The sequence below is a fragment of the Neomonachus schauinslandi genome, chromosome 8 (genome assembly GCF_002201575.2).
Source record: "Neomonachus schauinslandi chromosome 8, ASM220157v2, whole genome shotgun sequence".
In the NCBI taxonomy this organism is placed as follows: domain Eukaryota; kingdom Metazoa; phylum Chordata; class Mammalia; order Carnivora; family Phocidae; genus Neomonachus; species Neomonachus schauinslandi.
Window position 1 is genome coordinate 9,123,361 of NC_058410.1, and position 12,843 is coordinate 9,136,203.

A 12,843-nucleotide genomic window follows, 5' to 3' on the forward strand; every position below is an offset into this window, starting at 1 on the left:
CCCTGCTGGTGGCTTAGTTTGTGGTAATCCAAGCAAGAGTAGTTACAGTGCTATCAGAGATCTTAAGGTTCTGTAAACAGTGGCTTATGTACAGTTTAGCTAAATCCTCTGAACCTGTGAGAGGTGTCTGATGGCCACGTGTTAGCTCTGTGTGTGTGTGGAGTAAGTTCTGCAAGAGCAGTAGAGAGCAAGCCAGGCCCTGCTGGCTGCTTTTGCCCGTCCCTGTGCTCACAAACACTGCGAATGTGCCTGTTTGTGCCCGCCAGCTAGATACACAGGGAAAAGATCCTTTTCATTCAGTGAGGGCAAGTTTTCCATGGTGGTTCCCTGTGCCTTTGAGTGATGGCTCTCCCACGTTTCCTCCTGTTGCCCCTCCTCTCTGCTGTTAGTGCTCCCCAAAAACCATCTCTCTGGCCTTCATGGGGGGTGTGCCCCTACTTGGAACAGACGACATCACACGAAGACTCTGCCTTCAATCTCAGCCATGTGTCTTCTTGCCAGAACCGGGGTACAGATACCTTTCACTTGGGTGGGACAGGGGCCTGTCTCAGGCCTTCCTAGACCCTCCACTTGGGGCCAGAATTGGATGGAGGAGAATCATCTTTGCTGGAAAGCCTGGTTCCAGTCAGGAAAGACCCCAGTCAATCACAGGAACTCCTCCGAGAACCTGGTAGTGAGTTATCAAGGATTCTCGGTTTGCTGCCTCCCCCAGGTGTGCTGGACCCAGTGTCGTACAGAAACACTGGCCTGGGCCAACTGGTCTGGGGGGCTCAGGAAACCAGTCCCTGGTCCTTCCGGAAGCCGCACAGTTGGAGGACGGCAGCTGGTCAAGGCAGTGCCCTCATGGGAATAGATGTGGGAGACTGCCTCTGTCTCTGAACTTATTTTTTGAATGACCCGATTCTGTAACGTAGCTGTGGCCAGGGCTGTCTAAACAGGTTTTTCCAGCTGCAGGAAACAGCCATAGGCAGGAACTTGCTGATGTCAGCTTGTAACTACCTCCAGCCCACGTAAATGTTAATTTTTTCCAAGTGAAAATTTGAGTACTGCAGTTCATTCAGTCTCTTCCTGCTCTCTTCCCACTCCCCCAATTTACCAGTGAAACTGGTAGTTCTCTCAAAGGGGTCTTCTCCCCCAAGAAGACACTGGGGCATAGGGCAGTCCTCACTTCCTCCCTGCCCCTGAAGGCAACCTTCTTTTCAGTTAGGAAGAAAGACTTAACCAGACATTCAGTCAGTAGGCCTTTGAAGCAGATAAGCAGGAGGCTGACTCAAGTCTGAGGAATGCTGGGATGACTCTGAGCTGTGATAAGTGTGGGATCACTACCCTCAGCCATACAGCTAACAGTGGACAATTGGGCGCTCATGGAGTGTTCAAGTGAGAGAGCGGATCTATTGAGTGTGTGAGTGGGGCGATAAGAGACTTAGTGCACCTGCAAATAAACAAATATGCCTTTATTACCATATTTTAGAATTAAACGTATCCTGGTTGGGAAATGTCTCTTGAGGTCCCTTTTCACTGTATACGTAACCACTGAGTGGGAGCATGTGGGACTGAAAGCATTTCTTTTTCTGTAAACCTGTAGAAGAGGAAGGAACTTGGAGGAGGAGGAAATAGGCAGACCCCTTCCCTGAAAGGTGTCAGCTTGGAAACAGAGAACGTTGAGATTAGCTGTGTTATGTGATCCTACCTGGCATCATCAGACCAAAACCAACAAAGACAAAACAATGAGAGGAACGTGCCCTTGCCCCCAAGTTCTTCAGTCCTGTGAGAGCAGTTCTTCCCTCCTAGGGCTCACCCCTCCCACACTCCTGAGTCCCGCAGTCTTCCTGGTCTTCCCAGAGGCAGGAGTCTGGGCGGTAGACTCGGGCTCCAGCAGGTAACTCGGTGGGCCCTTAAAGGGAGAGGATGCTGGAGAAGACTGCAGACAAGCTGGAACAAGGGCCAGTCTCTTTTTCCCTTAAATTTCTCAGAGTTGTAAATCACCCACTCTGATTTGTATTTCTGTCTTACTAGCTTTACTGTATATGTAATAAGCCAGTCATCATGGTGGTTATTATGGTATGCTGTATAGCACAGTACTTGTATGTAGCGTGTACATACTCTAACATATAACATAGTGAACTGTAATATAGTGTATGTAGTATTATGTATATCATAATATCTTAAAATAAGCCAGTCATTTTTTTTTTTAAAGATTTTATTTATTCGTCACAGCACATACAAGGAGGGGGAGCGGCAGGCAGAGGGAGAAGCAGTCTTCCCACTGAGCAAGGAACCCGATGCCAGACTCAATCCCAGACCATGACCTGAGCCAAAGGCAGATGCTTAAGTGAGCCACCCAGGTGTCCCAATAAGCCAGTCATTTATATTTCCAGTTTATAAAATTAAAATTACGCTAATGGGCAGAATGCTGATTTTGCCCCCTCCCTTGGGTGTGCATTACAGCTCTGTGCTCTCGCGTTAGTGGGTTACTGATCTATGTAAGAGAGGAGAGCAAAAGACAGTTCTTTGGTTTGTGTGAGTTTTCTTTTATCAGATACGCCAAGATCACAGTTGTCAGTGCCTTCTCTCCTTTCAGGCCTTTGGGACCCTAACCTGAACGTGGAACAGAATTTAAAAAAAAAAACCTCCTAGTCTCTTACAGAGACTGTTGCAGGGACTCCAGTTAGTCCACCGAGAGCAAGAAGTTTAAAAGTTCACCTCAGACTGGCAGACAAGAGTTTGGCCTCCGTGTGTTTGGATGTGCGCGAGGGCGGGGGAGAAGCATGGTGCCTGGTTAAGCGTGGCTGGCAGCAGGCATGCACGAGGGCCGCGTGGGAAAGTTCCTTCACGTGCCTGCCCTGCAGAGTGGTGGGGGTCCACCCTGCACGGGCCCCCGCTGATAGCGATGAGTGTCTTCGCTTCCATTTTGAGAATGTAGGCAGAGCCATCTGTGCGGCCCTCAGTAGCTCCAACCCATCCCACCCCAGACCTTTTCTAAACTTTAATGAAAAATTTCAAACAAAGATTCTTTCCTTGGCGTTTCGCTTTTTCGTCTCCCCAGCTGCGTGTCACTGTACCCTCTAGCCCTCTCTCTTTCAGACCTGTTGCAAAGTAAGTTGCAGACATCTGTATACTGTCCCCAAAACGCATATTATTTACTAGAGCTCAATATGTCTTGTTTGTCTTTTGAGGTGAAATGCACGATTCTTAAGTGCTCTTTAAGTCTAAACTTAATGAGTTTAGACCGACGTGTGCCTGTAAAATCCAGACTCCGGTAAAGACATCGAAGAACATTATCATCACCCCCAGCTGCATACTTTGAATTTAAATTTTGTAGCCATGTATTTTTTCACTTTGAAATCATTTCAGACTTAAAAATGTTCGAAAAGTAGTGAGTACAAAGAATTCCCATCTGTCCTTTATGCAGCTTCCCCATGTTGTAACATCTGACAGAGCCATAGTCCAGGTATCTGTTGGGAAGTTAACGCTGACATGATACTGTGAACAATATACAGACCCAGTTTCCATTTTAACCAGTCGCCGCTAATGACCTTTCTCTGCCCCTGGATCCTGCCCAGACTCATACCTGGACTTAGTCACCTTCTCCCCAGTCTGTCATGACCTTGACCCTTTGGAGAGCATAATGGCCATTAACTCTTTAGAAGAAGTCCCTTAGCTTGGATCTGTGTAATGTTTTCTCATAGTTAGAGTTGAGTTATGCTCTTTGGGCCAGAATCCCACAGGAGTCTGCCTTGGTGCTTCTGGGGCCTCTCGTGAGGCAGCACGTGATGTCAGAAATCTCCCTCCTGGTGATGCTAACTCTGGTTACTGGTCAAGGCGCTCTCTGCCAGACTGCTCTGTGGAGTTCCTACCTTCCCTTCGTAGTCCTAAGTGTATTTCAAGGAGACATTTTGAAGCTATGGAAATATCCTGGTTCTTACCATATTTCATCTATTCTAGCATCCATTCAGGAGTCGGCTTTTGAGAAACAGTGTTTTTTTTTTAATTTATTTTACATGTCTACTGAACACAGCCAATTTCTCTTCATTTATTCAGTTATTTATATTAATATGGACTCAGATATTTTACCCTCTGGGCTATAAATCTGTTACTACTATTATTTTATTGTTCAGATTGTTGAGATTTGCCTTTAGGATCCCTTTCAGTTGGCTCCTGTGCCCTTCTGCTCTGATCCCATTATTGTTTGAGTACTTCTTTATTTAGTGGCACCTCAAGATGTTTCAGGATCATCTTGTACTTCCCTGCTCCAGCCCAGGAATCCACTATTTCTCTAAAGAGCTCTGGTCCCTTTTATTGGAGAATCCCACTTTTTAAAAAACTGTGTGGTCTCTGACCTGCACTCATGCTTCTGAATGGCTGTAAATTGTTATATGAGCTTCCAGAGTCTTAAAAAGACAAACTTTGGGGCGCCTGGGTGGCTCAGTTGGTTAAGCGACTGCCTTCGGCTCAGGTCATGATCCTGGAGTCCCAGGATCGAGTCCCGCACAGGGCTCCCTGCTCAGCAGGGGGTCTGCTTCTCTCTCTGACCCTCCTCCCTCTCATGCTCTCTCTCTCTCAATAAATAAATAAAAATCTTAAAAAAAAAAAAAAGACAAACTTTACAGGCACTCCACAGAGCAGAGGGCTGGAGGCCGTGGTGACAGGACACCCAATCCTGAAAGAAAGATGCCTGTCTAACCTGAAGGTCGAGGGCTTTTAGGATTGGCAGTGTTTTGAGGACCTCGTATAAAGCTAGGAGCCCAACCCCTGCCTCCTGGGCGCTTTGAGAGTTGGAAATCTGGCTGCGGTGGTAGCCGCCCAGCTGAGAAACGAGCGCGAAGGGCTCTTGTGCCGTGGAGGGAGGTACTCGGAAGCAGCAAACAGACGCCTACCTATTGGTGCTCTTCCGGCCGCCCCAGATAAGGACACGGGTTACAGTCAGTAGTGGGACTAGGTGCTATCCTGAGTTCCCTTCCAGTGCTCAAAGGCCTGCAGACACAATGACCTCTCTGATCAATAGCAAAGCAAACCCCTTGCATGTTTGGCTGTGAAGCCTGGTGGCCAGATGTGTCTCAGCAGGCATTGGTGACCCTGTAGGACAGCTATAAAAGGCAGATGCCAAAAAGGATTGACGCTTTAAAACCACAGTGTGGCCAGTGCCCTGACATAGTTCCTCCAGGGGTGCAGAACCACTGTGTCCCTGAAGAGCCATCTGTGGGGCTTGGGTGTCCTCTCTTGGCCTTCAGAAGTCACCCCACCCACCAACTTGATCTGGCTTAGGTTGTCATAGCAAGACCTACACTGCCCATCAGTTTTTTATTAAATATGTTGGTAGGGCAGTAGGTTCTCCTGCTTATTTTCTAAATTTTATGGACGGTGGGAAAGGTTGGGTTTTGATGGCAGTATCTTTGGTGGCTTGAGGGTCTGTCATTACTTCTAGAATGGTGTCCATGGTAAAATGTGTTGAAAAAATAGGGTGGGAGTCGTGAGGTTAAGTAGAGCAATGTGGTCTTGAAATCACATGGTGAACCTCCCTGGGGATGCCAAAGAGCCAGAGTTTCAGCCAGTAGTGAGCAGTACTGGGGCTTTCCTTAGGGGTGAGTAGTCCTAGTGCTGTCTTAGAAGTCGGAGGATGACACGGGAGGGTGTCTGGCCAGCCAGGTGAACACGCCACACAGCACTAAATGAGACCCAGAAGAGCAGAATCCATACCAAGCCCTCAGCTCCTAAAGGACATCGAACAGTTGTAAATATATGCACACCCAACATCAGAGCACCTAAATACAGTAAGCAGATCCTAACAGATGTGAGGGGGAAGTAGACCACAGTAGAAAAGAGGAGGGGAGGGCGCCTGGGTGGCTCAGTTGGTTAAGCGACTGCCTTCGGCTCAGGTCATGATGCTGGAGTCCCTGGATCGAGTCCTGCGTCGGGCTCCCTGCTCGGCAGGGAGTCTGCTTCTCCCTCTGACCCTCCCCCCCTCTCATGTGCTCTCTGTCTCTCTCATTCTCTGTCTCAAATAAATAAATAAAATCTTAAAAAAAAAAAAAAAAAAGTAGGGGACTTTATTACCCCACTTTCAGCAGTGGACTGGAGCCACACCAGGGGCTTTTCTGTTTCCATTGGTGAGCAGCCGCTCTGACTAGAGCATGCCTGGAAAACCCAAGACGTGATCTTTGCCATCAGAAAGCTTACCTGCGTGGTCCTCAAAGAGCAAATAAGAATGGAAGAATTGAAAAAATGTTCACGTAGCACAAGAGACTACAGGTCGAGAAAGGGGCAAGGTTGTTGAAGGAGGCTGAGCTGTTCTGAAGGGTGCAGGTTCCTAAAGGGGAGGGAGGAGGAGGGAGCTCCTCAGGCAAGGCGGGCCTGTGAGAGCCTGGGTGTCAGGAAACTGAGGCTAGATTAGAAGGCTCTTGGATGCTAAGTCGAGGCCCTTGGATTCCATGCTGTGGAACCTGGGGAGGGTGTTGGCAGTTTGGAAGAGGAGTGGATTGACGACAAGGGAAATGAGTCAGACTAATGACTAGATGTGGGGTTCTGGGGACAAGGACCCAGTTGGGCTACAGAAGATGGCTGTGTGAGCTCTCACAGGGTGAAGGGGTGTGCTGGGTTGGGGATTGGAGTTGACTTTGAGATTGCCAGCTGGGGTGGACTGGGCACAGGGGATGCCCAAGATTGGGAAGACTTAGTATAAATGAGCTTGTGGAGGTTTCCTAGAGCTTGGACCTGACCTTACCCAGCACAGGTAGGACCTCTGGTAATGACCTATATTAAATACTATGCTTCCTGGGCTAGCTTTGTATTTTTTCAAACTGAAGTAAAAAAATCCAAGCACACACCTAACGATCCCCCTCCTTTTTTTTTTTTTAACCTCAGGTTGACCCCAAAGATTGGCTTTCCATGGAGTGAAATCAGGAACATCTCTTTCAATGACAAAAAGTTCGTCATTAAGCCCATCGACAAGAAGGCGCCTGTAAGTTTCTATGGATTTCAGGCGAGGGGTTACAGTTTTTCATTCTTACAGCCAAATGTGTTTTCAGGATAACAGATTTCTCTATATGACAAGCACTTGGGGGGAGGGGTATGGAGGGAGTGGGGTAAACGAATTGCCAGCAGGTTACATTGAAGTTCAAGGACCCCTTGAAGTAGAGGTACACGGGGGCCCAGGTGTCCCTCAACAGCTAGCTGACTGTGTCCCCTGAGCTTTCAAGTGGTCTTCATTCCTTATGAAGGAAAGGGCAGTTCTGAGTCATTGACCTTTGCCAAATGATAAGCATCTTACGAAATGTTGCATTTCTGGGCTGTGAAATGTTCATGTTCCTGTGGAAAACCAACCTACCTCCAGAAGGTGTACCTGGGGTAGGGGGGCTCACCCCCTCACCTCCCTGGAAGCCAGCTGGGGCACAGACATGATTGCTTACAAGCCTCAAGGGCCAGCATTGGCTTTCAGAGCTGTCTCTGCAGTTTACCCATGTTAGGAAAAGTCAGACCTGCATCTGGAGCATTGCCGGGCCCTACGGTCCCTCTGTGCCTCACCTTCTCTTCCAAGAATGTTCAACTCTGCTTTCCTCTGACCCCCTCCTGGCCCCTCCAGCGCTCTTTCTGCAGGTGCCTTCTCTTTGGGGCTGATGTGGGAAGTGGCTCCTCACAATGAGGAGGCTGGTGGGGCAGTCTTCCTGGGAGGGCTTGGCTAGAAAAGGGATTTCAGTTCCTGGAGTTTGAAGAATCTGGGCTGTGAACTAGTAACTGCAAAGACTGGTGTGTTAACAGAAATTCATTTCAGTTTTATTGATTCTGCTGACATTTAAATTTTCAGCTGATTGCTCAGAAAATTTGACATACATACATACTGTAGTGTGATTGAATGGGTGAGGACTTTGTTTTCTAATCAGAAATCTGATTCTTAAAGAAAAATGCCATTTGAAGAATAATCTCTTCCTTCTTAGAGGCTGCTATGATTTTTACCAGAGTTATAGATTGGAAAGGACTTGGTGTTTTAGTTACGGTGTGGGGCTTAGAGAGGCCAGCGTGGGCTGTGGTCCAGGCCGGGGCCGTCTGGAGCCTTCCGGGGCTGGGGCCCCATGGGGCGAGGGGCACCCCACGTGGAACAGCAGGTGGGATTACTCTCCAAATGCTCCTCCCCACAGGCCGGTTAGTCCGGCGTAAGTGAAAACCAGAACGCTTGACGCTGTTCGTGAAAGTATTTTGTCCTTTACTGAAAATGTCTCCTGCTGTTTGTGAACTCTTGACTTCTACTCCATGGGTAGTTGCACAGTTGTTGACAGTTAAAGCAGCATTTAGTACAGACTCTGCAGCTCCATGGAAACAGGCCACATTAACATTCAGCACCACAGCCCGGGGGTCACAGTGTACCCACGTTAACGTGGGCCGTGAGATCAGGGCAGCCAGGATAGCAAGAAGATCCTGAGGGTCTTGGCTAGGCTGCTGTCTGCTCACAGGGTGGTGCTCATTTTTCAGAACTTTTTTAGACATGTGACTGACAGAAGCAAGCAGACTGGACTATTTAAGGATTAAGTTGTGTGTGTGTTTTGGCCTAAGTTTAGCTTTTGAAAAGCTGCAGAATTTTTCCTAATCTTAAAATTCCAAGCAAAAGCAGTTGTAGTGCTTCTGGTTGAATTAGTTGAGCATACTTTTACTGGTTTTATGTGGAGCCATTGATTAAAGAAAAAACAAGGTGAGAGAAGCATGTGTTGGTTGCGTACTACGAGTCGAGCTGTATTCTAGGACTGTGTGTGCAGCAGGAACAGAGTGGGCTTCCCACCCTTATAAAGTCTGCATGCTGGTGGAAGAGATGCATGAACACAAGTGATGTGCTTTCTGGCTGTGACTTCCACAGTGCAGCTGTATTTAATCACCCACCAGGATGAGGCGATGAGAGGCGGGGGGCAGTGTGGGGTGGGTCGTGAAAGTATTTTTATTTTCTCCTTTATTGAAAACGTTCAGATGGTTGGGTCAGGAAGGCCTGACCAAGTGGGCAGAAGACGTTGTCAGACTCCTGTCGTGGAGGTGGGGGTTCCACACGAGGAGCTGGTTTGAGGGAATGAGTCCCCATGGCCCTGTGCACCTCGTCAGGCTCGCTCTGCTCCTTCCTTCCTCTATGGCATTTCCCGGGTTCAGGCTTTGTACTTGGGGTGGCAGAAAGTCACATTTCCAAGTTTAAACTATCTCCGCAAGATGGACAGGGAAACCCCAAAGGTCCGAGTTGGCTCATAGGTGAGGCTTGGGATTCCTTTTCTCGGGCTGACTTTTGTGGAGGGCACCCCGACGCTGGGCAGTTTCCATGGCAAGCTCACAAATGAGCCATTGTCCTGTCATGCTCCCGATGACCAGGCATTTCCCGTAGAAAAGCCAGTTTCTCCTCCTGCCAGCTTGGATACTGCGGGGATGGGGCCTGAAACACTGAATCCTCTAAGCCTGCCCGGTAGTCCTGTGTGGGGTTAAAACAGCTTTGTCTCCTTCAGAAAAGAGCCTTTTGTTCCTGCGGCCTCATGGAAGCTGGAGAAGGCTCTTGGGCAGCTACCTGTTTAACAGCTTATAAGAACTGCCATATCCCTGGGAGCAGCTCTGCCCTCAGCCCAGGGGAGCCCCGGGGTGGGGCCTGGTGGGAGAGTGTCCTAGAGGCTCCTAAGCTTGTTGTTCGACAACTTTATGGCTACTTTTCCATCTCCTTTTCTCTCGTATTCTTAGGGACTTGGATTCATTTCCATGAGCTTTCCTCTTGCCTCGAGTTTCAGTTTTTAAGATCTGTCTCTGCCAGAGTTTAGAAAGCCTGCCCCACATCTCCTCGGTGTTGTGGTTTTGCATTAGGAGGCTTGGGCTGGGTACTCGGACTTAGAAATCCTTAAGTAAATACTGGTTTCAGTTTTTGTTTTTAACTTGAAGCCTGAGACTAGGCAGCCCAGGAAATGTCCTCTGCCTGCTGCTTTCGCTGTCCCCAGCCATGTGCAGGCCTTGTCTTGGGCCCACCGGCTGCGGTGATGTACGTGCAGTGTCTGCCCTTGATGGTTTTTAAACTGACCTTGTTCTAAGGAGGAGTTGGTGCTAATCAGAGTTCCTTTGCAATGCTTAGGAGCCACAGCCAACACCTAACGTGGGTAGCACGTCTGTGTGGCCATAACAAAAGATTGTTTTCTCTTACATAATAGAGGCGGTGCTTCTCCCCGCTCTGCAGACGCTCCCTGGCAAACCCGATGACTTAATAACGAGTGTGCGAAAGCTCCACCTAGGAACTCCGTGGGCTCGCGGCTTTGACAGTACTGTCTATCCAGCATTTCTGGAACTGATGAAAAAACTGAGAAGCTACGTAGGGCCTTCTGGGGTGTGTTGGTTAGCTCCCTGGCGTGTCCTTTCTGGTTTCAGAAGTCGCTGTGGAACACGTCACACTGTTTCTTTGTTTCAGCCACCCTGCCCCTGTTCCAGAGGTCAGAATCTGGATGCCAGGGGCCCCAAGCGGAGAAGAGAAAGGGAAAAAAGAGGAAGCAGACTGGCATTTTATTTTTATTTATTGATTGATTTTTTAAAAGATTTTACTTATTTATTTGACAGACACAGCGAAAGCGGGAACACAAGCAGGGGGAGTGGGAGAGGGAGAAGCAGGCTTCCCGCGGAGCAGGGAGCCCGGTGCGGGGCTCGATCCCAGGACCCCGGGATCGTGACCTGAGCCAAAGGCAGGCGCTTAACGACTGAGCCACCCAGGCACCCCGCAGACTGGCATTTTAAAATAACTTTTAACAAGAGTTTCTAAACCCTCTCTCCTCTCCCATCCCCTGCATTAATCGCAGCAGTAGCAAGAACTAGGAGGCAAGGCCGTGTGCCGTCCCTGTCCCACGTCGCAGACTTCTACAGTCACAGTCCTAAGGTTCTCGGATGCCTTGGTCTGTTCTGTTCAAGAAGGCCCTTCCCCAGCAGTTTTGTCAGGCAGCCAGCAGTCTGTGAGTGAGCCTCCTGTCCCGCTGACAGTGTCTGAGGTAATCTCCCAGCAGTCCTGGTAGATTACTGTCCTCCCCACCATGCAGCTGAAGGTGTTCAGATTCCAAGGAAGTGACTCGCTCAAGGTCACAGGCTTAGACGTGGCAGTGCTGTGTAAATTCCAGCACCCAGTAAGTCCAGGCCATTTGTTGGGTCCCGGGGATGGAGAGATGAACGAACACAGCCCTGCTGCCGGGGCAGCTGCCCGTCCAGGGGAAGGTAGAGACCAAACCAGGTGTGTCAGTGGACATGCTGGCTCCCCCGTGGTGGAGCACAGGGGGCACAGGAGGTGTGCTGGTTAAGCCGGAAGCAGGAGCACTCCAGACAGGAGCCTCCGTGCCATCTCCTCGGGTCTGTGGGGTTGGACAGGACATCCCAAGTGGCAGGGCTGCTTTGAGCAAATAAGTTGGCAGGCACGCAAGTGCAGTTCAGGTGCACAAGGGGTAGGCGGGGGCTGCGGGGCCGGACTCCGCACACGTGCCCAGCCACGGCGTCAGTACCTGGGCCTGGAGCTAACCAGGCTGGCGTCACGTGTCCGCTAGTGACCCGATGGATGCACTGGTGGCCGTGTGGGAGGCCAGGGTTGAGGCAGAGGAGACCAGAAGCTCAATTAGAAGTCGCTGCACCCCAGGCAGGACTGGGGGATGGTGGTTCTCTGGCTGGCGGGGCCAGAGGGTGTCAGCCTGAAGACCAGGCAGCGCTGGGCCTCGGTCCCGGGTTTCCCAAGGCTGTAAGACCTCTTGCTTCGGAGAAGCTTTACCGTCCAGCCAGAGAGGTTTCAGGGTGTGTGCACATGCATACCCACAAAGACACACAGTTGCTCTGTTTGTCCCAGAGAATCCAAATCCCACGGCACCAGGAACTTTCTGTCCCGTCATTTGGAGTCAGTGGCTTTTCCTTGAAGTCCCTTTCTGGCCCCATACTCTGCTACATTTGTCCTTTTTTTTTTTTTTTTAAGATTTTATTTATTTATTCATGAGAGACAGAGAGAGAGAAGCAGGCTCCCAAGGAGCAGGGAGCCCGATGTGGGACTCGATCCCAGGACCCTGGGATCATGACCTGAGCTGAAGGCAGACGCTTAACCATCTGAGCCACCCAGGCGCCCCATTTGTCCTTTTAGAAAAGGTCATCTAGAACTTTGTGAAGTCGGGTTTGGAAGAAGAAAGCCAAAGGAAAGTGTTCCTCCTGCTTAGAGTCCACCCTGTTCTGTTCTGTAGGACTTCGTGTTCTATGCCCCCCGCCTGCGCATTAACAAGCGGATCCTGCAGCTCTGCATGGGGAATCATGAGCTGTATATGCGCCGCAGGAAGCCCGACACCATTGAGGTGCAGCAGATGAAGGCCCAGGCCCGGGAGGAGAAGCACCAGAAGCAGCTGGAGCGGTGAGCGGGGTGGAGGCCAGCAGGACGGGGCGGTGTTCTCCCAGACTAGATGGCCCTGCCTGCGCCGTTCTCCATCAGAGGCGCCAGGGGAACATAACCTAGCGAACACGGGTGGATCCTCAGGGGGCGAGGACCTTCGGAAGTTACTGCGTGGGGCCCAAGAACCCGCTCAGGGAGCTGCCTCCTGAGTCCATACCATCTGGAGGTGGGGCCTGGACTGGGCACTGGTGATGCGTGTTGACATGGCAGGTGTCTGCCAGCACCTAAACCTTCCTGCACCGCCCCTCGCCCTGTAACAGGCAGCAGCTGGAGACCGAGAAGAAGAGGCGAGAGACCGTGGAGAGAGAGAAGGAGCAGATGATGCGGGAGAAGGAGGAGCTGATGCTCAGGCTGCAGGACTACGAGCAGAAAACCAAGAAGGCAGAGAAAGGTGGGTTTGTGCCCAGTGCTTATGCATGCAGGGGTGCATTCCGCAGCGAGGAGTAGAT

General features: G+C 50.2%; 1 protein-coding gene across 1 annotated transcript in view; it reads left to right on the plus strand.

Annotated features, from left to right (window-relative positions):
- Positions 1-12,843, plus strand: part of EZR (ezrin) — a 52,953-nt gene that overhangs the window by 35,682 nt on the left and 4,428 nt on the right. The window contains exons 8-10 of the mRNA XM_021693661.2: positions 6,862-6,958; positions 12,192-12,355; positions 12,655-12,785. Coding sequence (XP_021549336.1) covers positions 6,862-6,958; positions 12,192-12,355; positions 12,655-12,785 — 392 coding nt within the window. The remainder of the gene's footprint in view (positions 1-6,861; positions 6,959-12,191; positions 12,356-12,654; positions 12,786-12,843) is intronic.